Source organism: Diospyros lotus, chromosome 9, assembly GCF_014633365.1.
Source record: "Diospyros lotus cultivar Yz01 chromosome 9, ASM1463336v1, whole genome shotgun sequence".
In the NCBI taxonomy this organism is placed as follows: Eukaryota; Viridiplantae; Streptophyta; class Magnoliopsida; order Ericales; family Ebenaceae; genus Diospyros; species Diospyros lotus.
The window spans coordinates 3,282,785-3,302,630 of NC_068346.1; the positions used below are offsets into that span (position 1 = coordinate 3,282,785).

Below are 19,846 nucleotides of genomic sequence, written 5' to 3' on the forward strand. Positions count from 1 at the left end.
TTGGAATTTAAGTGACATTTCAAGTGTAATAGTTATATTATTATACACTTTAAATATTACGTCATGAATATTAATAAATATTATTTATTAAAAATAATGCTGGGAAGTTGGGCTTTTCGACGGCATGCATATCTGGAGAAAATACTTGGAAGGAGAACAAGAAGTCGACCTCCTTTGTGTTGTGTCTGGCCCCGACTAATTTGATAAGACCAAGGAAGAAACTTCCCCCCAACCCAACCCAACCTTGGACGTATTGCCACCAAAAGCGAAGGCGGGAAGAATATATGTAATCATGATTACAGAGCTTTTCCCCAAATATAATTACTAATTACACCTTCATTCATTAACTTTTCTCTTTTTTTTTTTAAGCCAATCACATTCACCTTATCTTAACAATCTCTTTTAACACAATGATCAATCGTCTAACGGTTTAAGTCAGGCTTAATGAATACGACGTCTTTTTAATAATTAAAAAATATAATATTTAATTTTTTATTTATAAATTATGAAAATTATGTATTTTAATTATTAAAAATTATTATTTTAAGTTATTATTACGCTATAACACACAAAATAATATAATTAAAAGAGTGAAATAGAGATGGAACTGACTTCAATAAAGAGAAATGATGGAGAATAATTTTGTTATATTTTGTAATTGAATATAGAAAAATATAGCATTTTTTGAATCAATGGTGATTCAGATATTTATATATTTTGGATATAAATTTTTTTTTTTAAATTATTGTGTAATTTGACCTTTTTCCCGTCAAGCTAAATTTTAATCTAATGTGTTTCGTTGACGTAACGTTTTTATGATTTTTTTTTGTATATATTTTGCGTAGTATAAATAACAACTCTAATTTTTAATATTTAAAATATGAAATCTTGATATTTTGGATATTATGGACTAAATATCATATTTTTTAATTATTTAAAAGGCATTCTATGTGTTGAGCCTTTAAGCTATCACCATGGTAGTTAATTAATATCCTTTTAACAAAAAAATTTTTTAAGAAAATAAAAGGTTTTAATTTTTTATTTCTTTATAATGTTAATCTACTAGGACTGGGAGGCAGATGTTGGGCATCAATGCAAATATGCTTTGACAAATAATAATCGAATATAAATAAATAATGAATAATGTTAATTATTGTTTTACATTATGTTGTTGTTAAAATACTATAATAAATTTGTTTATCGCGGGAGAGCGCCTTTAAGTGTAGACTCTAAGAAACCTGTAAAAAAAGAAATCAATTAGGGATGTAGGTGAGTCTCTCACTCGGACCCTCTAATATTGATAAGCGGAGAGAGATTCACGATCTCTGATAAACATCCTGAAGGTATTTGACATGTTTTCATGATCTTATACGAGTACTACTAGAAATTAGGTATCTTAAGATCCATAGTCTCTCAAAATGATCTATTGGAGGGTTTAGAGAAAAGCTTTCAAATTTGCATGGCCCACAAAATCTCCTAAATGACAATTTTCTTATGAGTAAGTAACCTTTAAATATCTCCTAAAAGGATTTCTAGTGATGTGGAGAGAAGCTTTCATAAGGGGTCACTTGATTCTTTCAGTCAAAAGTCAATCTCTTAGTCTCTCAACTAACATCTAAGTTAATTAATTTTTTAAGTCACTTGAGTAACCTTTTTGGTTACTTTCTCTGTTACTTAGTTGACCAATCTCTCAATCACTCGATAGTCTGTCAATTACTTGACTAATCTCTCTTATTCCTCGACTAAACACCTTATCAATCACTCGTCTAGTATTTAATTCTTTAATATCTGACTAAACCATTAGAATATTTGCGTTGAAACTTCTCTATACTCTCTTGTTCATTTTCTTATAAATTTTAAATAATTTGTCGATGATGTTTTTAATTAATAAATTTATTATTATAAAAGAAATTATCATTCATATATATTATATATATTAAGTATCACTTATAATAAATCAAAATTGAATTTAGTCTCTGTAGAATGAGTTAGGGGACAGACTCATCATTACAATTGTTGATAGTAGACTTATCATCGCCAAAAGAGATCTAGAAAGGTGAGTAAAATTATCAAATAAAAAAGATGTAATTTTATTTGAAATTTAAAATTAATTTAGAGAGAATTTATTCATATTAAGTTAATATATTGGGTATTATATAATAATAATATTTATGAAGCTCTCATATACAATCTCATTTTGTTATCTGTGTCGAGTAATAATTATGTTGTTCAATACTAATATGGCACTGTTATGTCTTGTTATTGCTCTTTGATATGATAGTGTCACGTCAACATAGAGTTGTTGTTCGATATGAGTAATCAAATGGTTATGGTTACGTATAAAATAAATGTAATCATAAATATTATAGGTGTATTCATATTTGTGAGATTTTTTTTCTTATTTTGATTTTTGTAGATTATATTTTTTTTCTTTTTATACTTATGTATACATTTGGTTCTTACAAATATTATTATTATATAATATCTATCATTCCAAGTTAAGTAGTGTTATTCATCTTCATCTTCAGTAGAAATAAACAACAGGCCATGTGGCAGTTACATGACTTGATTGACATTATAAAAAAATCTATTATGTATCTTTTATAATTTTCAATCAAATACTGTCACGTACCTATCACATGAATTGTTGTTAATCTCAACTGAAGATAAATAGCATTATTCCTCCAAGTTATTATAAACACATTCTTGTCAAATCAATTTTACGTATTAGATAAAATTATGCTTATTTAACTTAATTTAGATCTAATTGTACCTAGTAAGACCAATATTCCCCCCCTTGCTTGTTAATTTTCCATTAAATTAGCGTAAGAAGAAAGGATGCTTCTCATAATAAAGAAAATTAATATTTCGGAGAATAGGTCGGGCCAAGTTAAATGGTTCCAAGCCCGGACCCATTTTAAATTGGACCAGCCAATTTGGGCTCCTATATATAAGCCACAGCATTCCTATGGGAACCAGAATTCAAACAAAAGGCCTCAACTCTGTTGCATTCGAATCGCCAGTCTCGTTTGCTTCCCTGTGTATAAACTGCTTTTGCCGTTGCTCCAGTCGCTTTCGACTCTTCGGGTAGTACTCTCTCTCTCTCTCTCTCTCTAATGCATTTGTGTATGGAGGTAGGTAGGGTAGGTATCTTTTTCTGAAGGTTTTAAACTCGGAACGCTTTTGTGTCTATGTATGTGTATGCGCGGATGGATTTGGATGATTTAAGTAAATCTGTGGCATGGATATGTCTGTGTGTATATATATATATACATACATATATTTGTTGTGAATCTATGGTGTTTCACAGCGTAGTGTTGATTGTGGCTTGTGTTTTTCAGTTGGTTTGACTTAAGGAAGCGTGGAGGATTTTGTGAATGCAAAACGCAACCTAGTTGTAAACCAAGGCAATTGAAGTGCTCTTCGTCTCTTAGGTCCGTGTCCAGTTGTATGTTGTTGCTATAATTTTGCACATGGAGACTATATTAAGTAAATAGTAAATACTACTGTGGAAGTCATTGAATTTATCTTTCGAGTGTCTTTCCCAAATTCTAGGAAGGGAACTTGTGAAGCCCACAATGTTACGAAATTCTCATTCATGCTTTTTTGGTCTGATTAATTCTGCTTTTTTCCTCCTTAATTTAGCAATTTATGGGGGAGGCGGCAAGGGGGAAGTGGGAGATAGGAAGATCTGTTTAGCTGCAGGACTGCTGCAGTCAGCATAGCCAAAAAGAGCTGGTGTGTGGGATGAGGATATTAGTCATCATGGCCTTTATTTTATTTATTATCATTATTTTTAAGTGAGACCTTTCATTTTTAGGTCTATAAGATCTGACTTACGTTGATTATAGAAAGTTAAGCATGAGCAGACTGGTAAGGGGTATCTGGCAAGTGGTAGAAGATGTTGAGGTGTGATGTGACAGTTATCTTAGGTCATCTAGGCAAAGAGAGCGCAGCCGTTGACAGCCTATGAACTTAGAGGAGTGCAGTGTATCAATGAGCTATGAAACTATCTTCCAAGAGGTGAAATCCTTCTTGTATTATATACTAGGGCAGTTGAGAATCAAAGACTGAGCTCCTTGTGCAAAGTGCAATGCGCTTGTTTGATAATGATCCAACAATATGGAGTGCTAATTCATACCTCTCTACCTTGAGGTCTTAGAAAATCGTATTTCCTCGGTGTGGTTGGGCAGAGCTCTAGATGCTTTAGGAGGCTAGTTGGGTGTTCTGTGTTGTTTTTTGCAGTCTTTTTCTTTAGCTTGGAAGGTGTAGAACTTGCAAGGACAGTAGTGGAGACATAAGAACAATCGATTCATTTCTAGCCAATAGATTAACCTGTTTTTACTTTCCGGAGGGGTTGGGGCTGTGGTTGGAAGTGAACGATGGGTGTGGACTTACTGCGCCAGAGCAGATCAGTGGTTGTTGACTAAGGTATGGCAGTGACTGACTGCTGTGGTGTGTTGGGCATTGGGGTGTGGCAGTGGCTGCTGCTTCCACCCACTTTCAAGCCCCCAACCACGGTTGGGGCAAAAGAGAAAGGGGACTGTCCTGCCTTTGAACTTGAAGGACAACTAGCAACCTTTGTAATTTTAAATTTTGATGGTGGGTTACTTTATCCAAAAATACTATTAGAAACATATCAAATTATCCATTTTAGAAAAATAAGTTTTTTTTTTTCCCCATAGCAGGGGAAAACAGAGCTTAAATTATGCAAATTATGTTTTTGTAATTCCTCTTTCAACTTTCTCTAAACAGTACCACAAGTATAGTTTCCACATTAACCATTGTTTGACAAGAGAGAGAGATGCAGTTGCATGTTTAAAGATAGGGGGGGTGTTTATAGGTTTAGGTAGATATAGGTATTGATTCGAAGCAATATGATTTGGCCAGTTTAATTTGAGTCTTTTTTTCAACTGGACTTGGTTGCAATTCCGTTTATACATGTATATGAAAAAATAAACTAAATTGATCATTTAATTTTTGCTGTCATTTTAAAAATTAAAAAAAAAAAAACATATTGTTTGAAAATCTATTTGTATTACTTTTTTCATATAGAACAAGTTCATGTAATATAATTTTATTATATATATTATTTTTTTTAGTTAATAGTTCTAATTATTTATGCAAATACATATTTCTAATTATCTATGAATGTATATATATTGAAGTACAGCCTGAGCAACTTAGATTTTCTGCTAGGGAAAAATATAGAACTTACCGTTGTTAGAATAAAATTACGTCTTCAATGGACACTGATAATAATGTAGAACATGTTGCAGCTTCTTCAATTGGGTATCTTTTTTACAGAGAAAATTTTTGCAATGCTCTGTACTGACTCCCACTTTTGATCCTTGAGGAAGATGGAAGAGAAGAATGAGAAATTTGGTCATGGGGCTCAGCAAGCAGTTCAAAGGTCTTCTGTGTATGATCAAAAGGCCATCAAAGTAACTTCAGCGGATAGCAACAGCAACAGGGAACACACTTCCTTTAATTTGGATTTGGATGCCACCAGACATGTCTCTGTTGTTGTTCTTAACAAAGAGGATAACATACTGAAAGTTTTGCATCCTTCACCGGGAAGAATGAACACTCATAGAGAGAGAAAACTGCTTGTCCTTGATGTTAATGGGTTACTTGCAGATATAGTTTGTCCCCCGCCAAAGGATTGTAAAGCAGACACAAACATCTTAAGACGAGCAAGTGAGAATTAAGTATCGAATGCCATTTTAAGTTGTTAATGTCCAAAGTTTCCCCTATTTATGAGTTTACAACTGCTGTCTATGAATGAGCTTTTCAAATTGACATATTAAATTCTTTCTGGTTTCAGTTTTCAGGAGACCATTCTGTAGTGATTTTCTGAAGTTCTGCTTTGAGAGATTCAGTGTAGGCATTTGGTCTTCAAGATCTAGGTACTTTTCAGATATTGTCTCATTGATTTTTTTCAGGTCAACTGGCTATTTTTAGTTAATTTCTCTAATCGACTATTGCATTTTGTTTTGCATATTTTCTTCTGCCTGCTCGCTATATTTTCTGTGATTTCTAAGATCTCATTTTCTTAAAATATGCAGGAAAATTATTGATAGAATAGTTGATTATTTGTTGGGAGATATGAAGTACAAGCTGGTATTTTGTTGGGTAAGTAATTGGAACTTTCTCTTGTTAATAGTTTCTGTAATACCATTACCATAATATAGCCTAAAAGTGAGCATCACTTTATGAACTATATATTATGGAAGAAAATGATCAATTTTGAAGTGTCAACTTTTCATGATGTTTCACATTCAAGTATTTAACAAGAATTTCTGAAATGGACCGCATTAGCAGCCAATAATGCATGTTTTCATGGCTAATCACTTGCTATTTAATCCAGAAGTTAAAAACTATTATATGCTGTTTTGTACCCTTCCTTATCAGCCCAAGAATAATCCAATTATACACTTGATGTGAAACTCAATACACCCATATTTCACCTAGTGATACGTCTTCCCCAGCCTTATCAGATGCTCTTGTCAGGGTATCCTCCTAGTTTATTTTATTTTTTGCTAAGTGGTACCACCTAGTTTCCATCTCCTGTCACTCGGCATCTGCTGCCTGTTGTGAAATAGTCTCAACTTGTAACCCTAGGTGGGATCTAATATCACCATGGGCCTGCAACTTGCGTCCAGCTCAAAAACTTAAACCTATCTCGCCTTTTTTTTTTCCAAGAACCACTTAGTTCTCAATATCTCATACGATGTGCAACTCAACAAACCCACATGCAACCTTCTTGCAAAATTTTCAATTGATATTTGCAGCACCTTTCTAGCATTCTAGACCCATAGAATTTTTGTGAGCTACTTTGGTGGGCTATGCCTCTGAAACTTCATTCCTTTGCCTATTATCATAATCTAATCCATGGCTGAGTCTGATGATCCCATTTGTGCCCATTCCAGTTACTGAACAATAAAACCTGACCTGAAGGGCATAGTCGGGAAGATGTTGTGATTAACAAAACTGTTTCATGAACTCTTCTTGTACCTTGTATTCCCTAAATTTTAATGAATGAAACCATGCGGCTACAACGATGGGATGGTGACCCCGAAAAGTGATACTTTTTTGACAATTAAGCATAGCCATTCCATTTTCAGCATCTTTATATGAGCACCAATTAATTCTTGGTTGATTGTTAATTGAATTTCCGCAAAATAGGATAAGTTGTGAGGTGTTATTAATACTACAGGATCTATCTCACTGCACTAGGACAGGGTTCAAAACTCTTGAAAACAAGCACAAGGAATTGGTCTTTAAGGAGCTGAGGAAAATATGGGAAGGAAATGATACTGATCTTCTGTGGGAGAAGGGACATTATAATGAATCAAACACTTTATTGTTGGATGATTCTCCATACAAGGCCTTGCTGAATCCCGTAAGCTTGTTACTGCCTTCTTTTGCTTGTCTTAAGTGGGCCTTACACTTTCAAATTCTGTTTGGTCTTTATGTTTACTGCCTAATTCTGCCTTTTGTTTTGCGTGCAAATATGATATAGAGGAACACTGCAATCTTCCCTTATTCATACAACTTCAAGGATGGGAGTGACAATTCCTTAGGTGAGATTATCTGTCAATCTAAACAAGCGCTCGAATGGATTGCAGCAACAAATTTCTGTTATTTTTTACCCACAAAAAAAAAAAATCCTGTTATTGAACTGGACTAAGAACTTGACACGGATAGGATTATAACTATCAACTTATTGGATGTAGATTCTTCCAGTTTCCTTTTCCCCCAACAAATTTATAACCAAGTTGAAATTTACTTCAGGTCCTGAGGGTGACATTCGTCTTTATCTAGAAGGCTTAGCAACAGTTGAAGATGTAAAGAAATATGTGGAGGAACATCCGTTTGGTCAGAGGGCCATTGATGAAGCAAGCTCATCTTGGGACTACTACCATAGGGTTATCTTGAGTTGCTCCCTTGTACCTTCCAGGATATAGATTGCTGTTGCTTTCCTTTTGTCTCTCCTTAATTAGTCAAGAGATTATGGTAACTTCCCGCTTCAGAAAACCCCTATAGAGATGACAACTTTACCATCAAATACTGACATCAAGCCTGATCATACACCGACAAGGATTTTTTCAGTTGATGTATACCATACTGCCCGCGTTTCCAGACCTTGTTCATCATTTCCACTCTGGGAATTTTGGGCCTTTTTTGGGTTGAGATGGAAGAAGTTTCCATGTCAAGGTTGGAATGTTTTTTGTTTTTCAGCACTGAACAGGTCATCATCAAATGCTTTTGTGTAAATGAAGCTTCATTGTTCACCACCCAATTGTACTGACCATTCGTCACATGAGCTTGGATGAAAGCTAGAAAACTTTAGTTGTCATTTTAAGCTTCTTCCTGTGTGTGTTAGTTCTTAGGTGTTGGCAATAATCTTACTCTTATTTCCAGGAAAATGTGCTAGAGCATAAGGGCCCATCTTGCTTCCATTGACCATAATAATGCCTTGAATGCAATTAAAAAACAAAGTAAAAAAGAGAGAGAAGAATGTCCTTATAGGCAACTGAAAGGAGAGAAAAAGAAAGTGCTAATTGTTGAACCATATGGGCATGGGGCAACACAGATGCATATATGAAAAAAGCAAAAAAAAAAAAAGAAGAAGCTCATAATTAGCAGATAACAGAGGGTTGTTTAAATGGCAATTTAATGGGAGTGGCTATGCTTTTAAACTTAAAAAGGAACAAAGCAATTATAAGCCCCAACTTGAGAGATCTTATCTCCATGCTAGAGAAGACCATTTTAAGTAGCAAAGCTATCCATTCTCACTCACTCACTCACTCACTGATGGTCAAAAGCAAGGAAAGCGACAAGAAAAGCAAGAGAACCATTTTGTTTCATTTGGTGCTTTGGGGGTCCCCGCCGCCGCCGCAGTTTGGCCTGCTTCTCCAGCCGGTGGCTGCTGCTCCTCGGCCACCGCCGCCGCCTTCTTGTGTGAGGCATTCGCCTGCAAATCGTTTGTGGGAGGCACCTTCACCGACACATTCCTTCCTTCTTCACCCATCAATCTGTCATTAAATTATGTCACGTAAACATCAATCATTCAACCAGATCAAAATCAATCAAGAATAATGATATTGATCCCGAAAATCAATCAGGAACCAAACAGGGAAAGCTTCCTTGCTTGTTGGGTCTCCCATCTTGGAATCATTAACACATTCGAAGAAGTACTAAAACTAGTAGGTGGGTCTCACATTGGGAATGCGAAAGAATGGCAGCTGTTACCGCTGTCGTCAGAAAGGCGAGGGGTATTTGCAGAAGTACAAGTGCCGTCGGAAGCTTTGGATAGAGAATGCTGAACTGCAGGATTCTTGCTGCTGCTATTGTTATGATCTAATTCTGCCGTTCCCTTGACTGGTGTCGCCGGCGGCGGCAAACCAGTCTTGTCATCCGGCGCTTTGATTACAGTGGGGAGGCTAGACGGAGATTTCTTCAACTCGTCGGAGTTTGATTCGGAGGCGGGTAGCCGGCCGGATTTGTTGAAGTTGATCATCAACTCGCCGGACTTGGTGAGTTCCCCAGACTTGAGAATGGCATTATCCCTGGAGAAACTGTTGTTCCCCATGTGGATACTAAACAAAGACTCGTTCGAAGCAACGCTCCATTCCATAGGCGTGGCGGGTTTGCCACTGAAAACAGCAGATGGAATCCTATTTGGGTCATAGCCGCCGCCTTCTTCACTAGTCCGCCCCATTGTCTGCATGGGAGGTGGGGATTGCCTGGGAGATGGACAAAGCTTGCCCCAGTCATAATGAGGGCTATATTCCGCCGACGACATGGGCCCCGGCCCCGACCTCGGCGACATGCTTACCATGCTCCATTGTGGGGTCTGACCCGCCGCAGCCGCAGCTTCTTCAGGCGACATCAATCCGATTTTGGAGAGCGAGTCATCTGAGATAGCACCATCCTTGTCGGAGGCAGAGGAAGACGATGAGTGAGACGCTCCTACTCTAATAACCGGATAACTATTGTCTCGAGATGTCCCGGCCGCCGCCGCCGTTTGCATCTCCGAATCCTTACCGTTTTCTGATTCCATTTCTTGTCTACTTTTATCGGTCTTCTTTGGGCTTATGCCATCTCAACAATAGCAGCCACCCTGCATCTGCATCCATTGTTATATGCATCATAAAGCACAAGATTGTTGCGTTTTGCTCCGACCAACCAAAACAAATCAATGGGTTTCACACACACACACACACACATACAATCATAGATTCCTCAGAGAAAGGTAGACTATTAATAAACCATCTGAGAGGTTGATTAATAAAAAATTTGGGAAGAATTTCATCATTTCTCGATCGATGGTCGATGAAGAAACCAATCTCATCACATCGTGCAAGTCAATCTAACCCTCTTTCTTAGTATATATCTTGAATCAATCAAACCTGCAATTTGAGGTTTTTTTGATTGGGCTTGTTCTACGTTTAATTAATAATTGATCAACCAGGTTAATTTTATACATTGGTTTTGCATCATTCAGCTTCCTCATAACATATATATATCTATATATATATATATAAAGATCAAGTGTGAAGAAGAAATTTTGATATGGAACGTACGTACTTGGGAAGAATTTCAATGAACCGCCAAAAGCTCCCCAGAAATGTTGATAATCTGGAGTTTCTCTCCTTGGCCTCAGAATCAACCAGAAGAGAAACTAGAAAATCTGGAATGGCAGAAAAGATTAATTTAAAAGGGGGGAAGAAAATCCAGCATAAATGATGAAGTTTTTAGGGTTTGAGATGAGAAGGAAGATCAATGGACGCTGTGGGGGGCAGGGAAGGTGTTTGGTTCTGATCTTGGATGGGGGGGTTGAGCGGTCATTTCGGTGAATTTCATAAATAAATTCGAAATTCACCGAAATGTAACGAACTTCTAGGAGCGGTTGGCGCCATTTAACTGCACGGGTCTCCCTATTTTTATTTTTTTATATTTATATGCTGGTCAGATATGTCTATTTTTATGGAAAAATATATTTTAAAAATCACTAAAAACTTAAATAATTATAATCCTAACATAATCATAATAATGTAAATAAATGCCGAAGAGCCCTTTTGAGTTGCCTCACCCACCAACAAGATTTGTTTTTTGGTATTTTTTGTGTTTAATTTACACTTATTTACCTTAATTATATAAATAGTATAAATAATTATTAAAATTTTAATTTAATATACAATTTTATAAGTATTGTCATTTGTCTTTAAAAGCCATTAACGAAATACTAATATTTTTATATTTTAATATAAATTTTAATAATATTTTTATAATTTAATATAAAGTTCAGTAATCATTTGTATTATTTAGTTGTTTATATTGTTAGTTATGTCAATATCTCGTCAGTTCTTTTAACGATAATTATGATATTATATATTAAATTAATAATAATTATAAAATTGTGTAAATTTTAGTGATGTTTTAATTATAAATTAAAATTTAGTAATATTTTTATATTTTAGTGTAGAGTTTGATTTATACTGTTATTCTGAATTCCACAAAAGCAATATAAATCTGAAAAAGGAGAGGCATTTTGGAAAGAAAGATGACAAAAGACAAGACAGTAGGGGCTCTCAATTATTTGGTCACCTTATCCATTCATCTCACAACCCAATTGCTAGCTAATCCTCTCTCTCTCTCTCTCTCTCTCTCTGCATTCCCTGCCGATAATGAGGATGATGATGCTGAAAGCTGGTGGCAATGTGATGGTAACAAACAATGGAAGCAGAAGTGGAGAAGGAGGAGAGGAAGCTGCTGCTGCTGACTAGTGAAAACGCAACTCACGGTTCCATTCTCCCTCTCTCCAACTGTACATCAGTGGGCTGTTGTAGTAGTAGTAGTAGTATTCATCAACATTCCCCATCTTCTTCAGACAGCAAACAAGCACAGAGATTCAGTTAAGGTTTCTGAATTTCATTCTCTCTCTCTGTCTGATGCTTTTAGAAATCCAAGTCCTTTTTATTCTGTTTTTGGGCAGGTTTATGCGGCGAGGAGGAGGGTCTTCTCGGCTCAACCCAAAAGGGCAGGTTTATGCATTCCCTGCCGATAATGAGGATGATGATGCTGAAAGCTGGTGGCAATATGATATGATTGTCATATTACAAAAATCAAATGAAAATAAGTGCTTTTGTTAACTTGGATTGGTTCTTGGTTGGGGGTAAGGGAGTGCCAGGTTTTCTGGTCCGAGCAAGAAGGCCTTTTGAGACAGGGGACATCATAAGATCAGATGGGCTTCTGTACCTGCCATTTAAATAGATCCAAGAAAACGCTAAACAAGTAAGAATCCACATCATCAAAGCTCATCAACACCAGGATCAATAGTAGAAAACAACCAGATTGGCTACTCTGTTTCAGCACCTTTCTGGGTATTTGAATGCCTTCGGGACCTCGAGCCGATCCGGTGCAGCGCCGCCGTCCGATATGCAAGAACCGCCGCCGGAGTTCTGGGAATTCTGATCTGGGGTTGGCGTTTTGGAGTCCAAATGGGTGTTTTCCGGCTGAACCGGTGGTTTTGGAGGCTTTTTGGGAGCCTTCTCCAGTGGAAAACGAGCAATCTACTAGCTGCAGAGAAGAGGGCGCAGCTCTGAAAAATTTTGTCGCTTGAATTGTGATTTAATAGATGGGGGTAGTGACCGTTCTTGAAGGGCGACGCAACGGCCGATTATGTGGGGGAGATCTAAAAGTGAATCCAAAACCAACGGGCAAATATCACTATTGGGTTGAGCCGAGAAAACCCAAGCCCACGGCCCAGTCCAATCAAATTATGGGCCATCCTTTTTCTGACCTTCCAATTAACTTTAAAATGGAGACCCTTCACTAAGGGTGAGAAAAAACAGTTTTCGTAATTTTAAAAATCATCTAAAATGATTTGATTTGAGTTTTGACCATTTTTATTTAGTCATAAAGCTATAGTTTTTTTAAAATACAATATTGAATCATTTTAATTATTTCATTTATTTTAATAATTTCTATTTTTATATCTATCTATTACTAAATCCATATTAATCGCTATTATACTATGTTGGGTCTGATCATACAAATGGTTAAATTATGATTTAAATGATTTTAAATACTTTATTAATTCATTAAAGGCTTTATACATACCATATTTTAATCCCTTGTTTTGATGAGATTAGATGTCAAATTTTTTAATCATTGAGCGATTAATTATTATATTTATATATTAAGTGTAATGTTATATATTTTATTAACGTAATATTTTTTATGACATAAATAATGGTTCGTTTACTTGAAATGACCATCCTTGTACAATTTTCGTCCCTTGTGCCATCAATTTTAACAAAAGAAATAAATCATAGATGTAAGACTTTATCTTATTGTTTTAGGCAAAGATCAAATTTATGACCAATCGATGTAAATTCGACATATCACTTGCTCACTTGCTCAACTGCTCGAACTATGTCTTGAGAGCACGATTCATTTATTTGGAATAATTGAATTCTTCTGGATACTCGTATCTTCAATTACATAAAAAATAAATAAATAAATAAATCATGGATTAAACCTTTAATCCTTAGGTAAGAATGGAACTCGCCGCGTTGCTTATCCAATCCTCCATGTATGCACACGATTCGTTTACTTTGACTTTTATATCATGGAGTATGAGGTACATACTTTTCAACGCAAGTACAGGGAAGTGAGAATGGCAGTGGCATTATGTCGAGAAATTTTCAAAAGTAGGACCCCCGTTACTAAAATATGCAAAAATAGGACACTTTGAAAATCTTTGCAAAACTAGGACTTTCGTGAGTTGAATGGACAAAAATGGCCCCGCTTTTAATAACCCCGCTACTTAGGGATGGTCTTCTCCCTCCCTCCCTCTCTTCTGTCGCTCACATTCTGACTCGGCCGCCGTCAATCTCTCACGCTCGTCTTTCTCAGAGCCATTGTTGTTGTTATTCACTTGTCAAAGTGCTACTGCTTCTTCATCAAGCGTCTTATTCGCGCCCATTGTTCTTATTCCTTAAGCGTTGTTGAGCTCGCACATTAATCGGCTTCTCTCGATCTAGGTATTTAGTTATTTTCCAATCGTAGACAAGATAGTTTTTCCTCTTTTCCAAAGTTATGAGTGAAAAATTATGCATTTCGCTAGATATCGGTTGATATATCGGCAATTTACATCATGATATAGGTTTAAACACAGAACCAATGATATCACATATAAAGGATGTCTCACAGGTCGCCAAATAATTTTGAAAGTTAAGAAATTAGTTATGGGAAAACAATATCGGTGAATTCATATCGGTTAATTAACCGATGTTTATTAACCGATTAATACTGAGGAATTCCACATCTCGGTCAAATAGTATCGGTTTATATCCGATGAATCAGAACTGATATAATTATGACACCTGTAACCGATCCATTTCCTCTAATAGAAAGATGTCAAACTAATGGACATTAATGAGGACATATTAACAGTTAAAACATATATATTGGTACGATATAATTTACAATATTACTAAGATGATATATACATTACAATAGTTTAGTTTTCCTTTCTCTTCTTGGGATCTTTGGTATCAAGGCTGGCTGCAAAATCCAGTGCATCCGATACTGCAAAAGCATGAAGATCCACAGCCATATGAGACCTGTAAAGTTCAGCATGCTCCTGGGTCATCTCGTTTATTGAGACATTGTGGGCCATGAGTTCCATCCATTTGAGAACAAATATCCCACAATCACCACCCCTGTTAATTGTAAGCAAATAACATTTATATCCATCATAATCCAAATAAACAATGTGCTGAATAACCTTAACCTTACCCAATTTGCTGAGGACCTTTTTGAACCTTGAAGTCCCATTTAGGCTTCAACTTAAATCCAGGTGTTAAGACGTCGTAATTACAATCTCTTAGAAGCTTTGGAACCATATGTACAAGATACTCGAACTTAGTTTTGTAGTTTTTTGGTGTGGTCGAGGTATATACATGAACACATTGAACCGCGAATTCCAGCCCTACCAAAACCCAATGTTTATCATCTACATTTGCAGGGCATAGCACGGCCTCAACATTTAAGAATCCGTTGGTATCTGTTGTCTCTCCCCAAAAATATTGGCAAGGAATATCATGCTCCGTGAAGTTTCCCCACTTTCTTGCCTTCAACTGATCCCACGCACTCTTCAATAATTGCTGTGTGCGGTCAAAATCACAAATGCTTTGTTATTTTGGGAAGTAAATTCCAGTCCAGATAATATATATGGTTACGACACTTACACTAAATGTGCTTGGAACCAATGCTAATTTTGTATTGGTTGTCTTTGTTTGTTTCATTCTTTTATTCAACATGTACACGTAGCTATCCATGTGCTGCAAATATTTAAACCAAAAAGATCATAGGCAAATACGGTTATAAATATCGGTTCGTAACTTACATACGAAACCGATACATTACAATGTATATATATCGGTTATATATATCGGTTTGTAACTTACATACGAAACCGATACATTACAATGTATATATATCGACTATATATATCGGTTCAAGACCGATGTAGGAAACCGACTAATTAACATATAACCAATAAAGTGTAGCCGACGTAGCTATACAACAAAGGATATATGTAGGTAAGTAAGTATCGGCTCTTAACAGATAATTATAACCCGATATACACAACAGAACATATATAGTTAGCTAATGACTTACATCAGATCGGAGCCATTGGTCTTTTTTTGATAGGATCTCAAAAAATTCCTTATCCATATAACAGCAGGAAGCTTTGATAACTGCCGTTGTATTTGGATCGTTGAGAAATTTATGTAAGTCCTCCACCCAATAACCGCTTGGAGCACCTGTGGGTTTGGGATTCAGCTTTGGGAGTTTGGAGGTGAATGATGTTACTCCCGAGTCCTCCTTATTTCCCTCGAGGGGATTCATAATTGATTCAATGGCTTTTCTTTTGTGCCCCATCTGCACACCCATCCTCTAGAATGTCTCCTTAATAGGAGTATCTAATGACGGGTTTATTGATTCTGTTTGTGTCCCCTCTATCAATTTCTCAACCACAGCCACAGCCTCAGCAACATCGCCTGCCGTCGTCTCCTCCTCCCCGTCCTCCATCGAAACCTCACCTTCAACATCTTTCCTCTCCCCATCCCCCTCCACCTCACGGTCATTCCTGTCGTCATCCCCCTCAGGTACCGGTGGCTTGATTGACAATCGCTGGCAGATGAAAGTAAACATATTCTTTATGTCGGTGCTCTCTTCCTTATCTCGAGTCAACATGTGCCTAAGTGCCCCGAGCTCGTTTTTCACTTCCCTTAGCTCGTTTCTGACTTCCCTTAACTCATTTCTAACTTCACCGAGCTCGTTGCTGACTTCCTTCCTTTCCTCTCGAACTTCCTCCATTAAACCATCTAAATAGTTCTTTATACATATTGTTTCCTTCGCTTCAACACTCCTTCCTCCCTGGTTTATTGAGTCAACCTCCATTACATTTGCACTCCCTCCGACTCCTTCACCTTTATTTACTTCTTCTTCTTCCAATACACCACGTGGCTCAATAAAATAATCCTCCCTCATCTCCTGTTCTGTTGGCACAATGGGGATAACTTCCCCATCATCAAATAAACGCCCTTGCAAAATTTGTTCTTGGTTGATTTTTTTTATGTGAAAGTATCTATTTCTTCAGCCTTGGAGCTTGAGGGCCTGATTCAATTCTCTCAACAATTCCCAGCTTAACCAAATGTGGCATGACCTCAAATAAAAAAATCTGCATATGATACAAAATTAAGGAAATAAGTATTAGACTACTGCTTTATAATACAAATATTAGAACAGTGTTACGGTTCTAATAAGACATGTCGGTTCTAATCGGTCAGATATCGATATGGTATAATCGATACGATATGGATAAACTAAGAGATATTGTATAACCGATATCATATTCGTATCGGTTTATCCATATCGATGATCCACCGACACCGATATATACCTGTAAGAAAATTGGAAAACCTCCAATGTCGTATGTCTTGTTATCGTTCTTCTGTCTGAACGCATTCAAGATGCCTCGTCTGGCACTATCTGTCGTAGAGATGAAGGAGTCGTTTGCCCATGGGAACCTATTAACCTCTGGCCAATCAGAGGCCAGGTGAAAATATCTGATATCCACCTTCGCGCCATGGGACTTGGAATTGATTTCATTTATAATCATCAGATATGACATAGAGAGACGATCTTCATCAGAACACTGCTCCTTACCACTAGCAATGTCCCGCATATAAATCTGTCTTAACTTGGCCCCTGAAACCCCTTTCTTTATGTTACAGTCGGGGAAGAATTTGGCAAATAGTGCAGGACTCCCCTTCACATTGATTTTCCGATTTGATGCTTCGATGTTTCCAAACTTCAACCCCGTGATCAGAGCAAACTCCTCCCTCCCAAATTTTACATCCTTCCCACATATTCTGAAGCACAAGGAGCCTTCCTCGTCGTTGTCTGCTATCTTCAGCAGCCTTAACAGTAGACTATGGACTAACTGAATGCTCTATGTTAGTCCCTGTACTCCATATACGAGTTGTCCAAAACAAGATGCCTTAAACTGTTCCTCAAGGTCAGGCTTATGCCTCAGTGTCGCCCTAATGCCTTCAACAGTATCCTTAAAATGATCAAGTCTAGTAATCCGAGCGTGGAAAAACTCATTGATTTCCAAGTTATCATCATCTAACCTCTATACAAAAAAATAAAAAAATAATATTAAGTTAAACAATACAATCTTTATCTCGGTTACAAGGAACCGATCAAGTATATAATATAAGCGATATCGGTTACCCCATATCCATACGGAGTAAACGCTAAACCCTAACCATCGCTAAACCCCATATTGGTGGTGTATATATATGCCGCCGATGTATGTTAACCTATCAGCCTGTATTATGTACGTCGGTTTATAACATATCTTCGCCGAACATGATGGCCATAAACCGTTGCCCCTTCTTCATCTAGCGAGAGATAAATGCGAACACATCCGCTAATATTATAAATACGTCGGTTTATAACATATATTTTCTGGATTTAGTTCATCTTCTCAAACCCGAACTCAGTGGTATGTATTCATATCAAATTATTCGCTGCCAATCTCGTCAAAACATCAGCAGACAAAGAAAATAGTCCAAAATCAAACCTGATGAACCGTCTTCTTTGCGCTCTTGCTCTTGGCCGCCTTCGATTGCTTCTCGGTTGAGCTAGCCATCGTATCAGTAATATGGAATAAGAACGCGAACCAAATTGGGAATAACGATCTAATAGAGGAAAAGGCGGTCAGGCAACGCAATTATAATAAAGACAGAATGTGAAGCGAAGAGATGCAAATGAAAGGGTTCGACTGATCATATACACCTGGTTAGTCCAATCGGTACCCGTTACGTTATAACCGATATCACGTTATGTATGTTCGGGAGGAGATTTTGATCCTATCGGACTTTATCGTGGTATGGACCGCTTCCATTAATGAAACAATATCGAATCAAACTAGGATATCGCTTCCATCTAAAATCGTTTCAGGAATATATGATCGGACTTGATTCCCTGATAAAATTCGAATGAATATTCATACTCCATCTATCGGACTTAATACCACGATATAGTCCGGCGGACCACATCAAGGCCGATGGATTACTAATAATAATTGTAATATTTTCTTTTTAATTCGGCCAATTAGCACAAAAAATACAAACGGTGAACGATTTTTTCGTTTATATCCAATCGTTTCAATTTTGGCAACAAGTACCGATTTTATGAAATTACTTGTAATTTCGGCCTGCTCTCTAAATCGATTCCTCGGGCGTGTTCCTTTTAACAGGTGGCACGCTACGTTGCCTATTTAAATGGGAGCCATATTTACTGTGCAACAAAAAAAGAACTGCACATGAAGAGACCGGACTATTCTTATATATAAATGTGTCCGATCGAACTATACAAGGTCCGCGTTAGTGTGAAGTGTGAATTGTCCGATCGGATTGGATATCGCAATAACCAGAAAACGTTTTGGCTTTTGGTGCTAATTGGCCTTATTTATTCAATTTTCAGTTTTTGATTTTGGTAGTCTATTTTTTTAATATTGAAATACGTTCTCTTTGTCAAGTTTAACCTAATGCCCAAGACCCGTTTTACTGATGATTTTATGTGAACCGCATATATAATTTATGTACGGCACCCACCTTTCTGTTGCCCGACTTTTGGTATCCCTTCTTTACTAGCTCATTTATTACATCGTTTGGTTGGCCGACTGTTGGTATCCCTTCTTTAATAGCTCATTTATTCCACCCACTACTCCCATCACCCTATATATATATACTGATAGATTGGATTCAGAAAGCACTAACAGCAGCAGCATGCGAGGGTCATGCAAGAGAAGTGCAAAACAAAGGCAAACCCATTGATCAGTGGGTTTGCATTTTGTTTTGCACTTCTCTTGGTTCGCACGCTTTGCATTCTCAACATTTGTAAGAATCCCATAACAAGGCCAACAGTAGATGTCACTTTCCTTGGGGTGCTCACATTTTGGATTGCCTCGCGTCCTATTGCTAGTTCATATTCTAGGTATGTAGCCAATGCACTGCTGACCTTAACAAACAACCGATATAACCCGGGTCATTTCCTTACACCCTGACTGAATATCCTCACACGACGTATTCAAACCAGTTAGGCAACTGAGGGAATTGACCCATGTGGTCGAGGATATTCAGTCAGGGTTCTCTAAGGGAGTAGACACTCAAGGGAAGTGTAAGGAAATGACCCAGGTTATGTCGGATTGGGAAGTAATATCGGTGCAGAGACATAGAGATATGAAGCT

The 19,846-nt window shown here is 37.0% G+C and overlaps 3 protein-coding genes across 3 annotated transcripts in view; 1 reads left to right on the forward strand and 2 right to left on the reverse strand.

The window, feature by feature from the left end:
• Positions 1-2,995: 2,995 nt before the first annotated feature.
• LOC127809518 (uncharacterized) lies at positions 2,996-8,454 on the forward strand. The gene is made up of 7 exons (XM_052348366.1): positions 2,996-3,087; positions 5,361-5,700; positions 5,828-5,909; positions 6,069-6,135; positions 7,220-7,405; positions 7,526-7,586; positions 7,798-8,454. The coding sequence occupies exons 2-7, from the start codon at positions 5,361-5,363 to the stop codon at positions 7,968-7,970; spliced, it is 909 nt and encodes a 302-aa protein (XP_052204326.1). The 5' UTR covers positions 2,996-3,087; the 3' UTR covers positions 7,971-8,454.
• Positions 8,455-8,657: 203 nt separating this feature from the next.
• On the reverse strand, positions 8,658-10,794 carry LOC127809517 (uncharacterized). The gene is made up of 3 exons (XM_052348364.1): positions 10,597-10,794; positions 9,228-10,135; positions 8,658-9,041 (listed from the first exon to the last, which is right to left on the reverse strand). Exons 2-3 carry the CDS (start codon positions 10,067-10,069, stop codon positions 8,825-8,827), a joined length of 1,059 nt encoding a protein of 352 aa, XP_052204324.1. The 5' UTR covers positions 10,070-10,135; positions 10,597-10,794; the 3' UTR covers positions 8,658-8,824.
• A 1,325-nt stretch (positions 10,795-12,119) lies between these two features.
• The window catches only part of LOC127809649 (uncharacterized), a 40,472-nt gene continuing 32,745 nt past the window's right edge, over positions 12,120-19,846 (reverse strand). Inside the window, exon 3 of the mRNA XM_052348613.1 lies at positions 12,120-12,161. Within this exon, the coding sequence (XP_052204573.1) occupies positions 12,135-12,161 (27 nt within the window). The 3' untranslated portion in view covers positions 12,120-12,134. The remainder of the gene's footprint in view (positions 12,162-19,846) is intronic.

Excerpts from the sequence above, each read along its gene's own strand:
- LOC127809517 (XM_052348364.1), bottom strand. The coding sequence starts at position 10,069 with ATGGAATCAGAAAACGGTAAGGATTCGGAGATGCAAACGGCGGCGGCG. Across the intron at positions 9,042-9,227 it reads CATTCTTTCGCATTCCCAAT|ATTGATGGGTGAAGAAGGAA; the intron begins GTGAGACCCACC and ends ATTTAATGACAG.
- LOC127809518 (XM_052348366.1), top strand. The coding sequence starts at position 5,361 with ATGGAAGAGAAGAATGAGAAATTTGGTCATGGGGCTCAGCAAGCAGTT. Across the intron at positions 7,406-7,525 it reads ACAAGGCCTTGCTGAATCCC|AGGAACACTGCAATCTTCCC; the intron begins GTAAGCTTGTTA and ends AATATGATATAG. Across the intron at positions 7,587-7,797 it reads TGGGAGTGACAATTCCTTAG|GTCCTGAGGGTGACATTCGT; the intron begins GTGAGATTATCT and ends AATTTACTTCAG.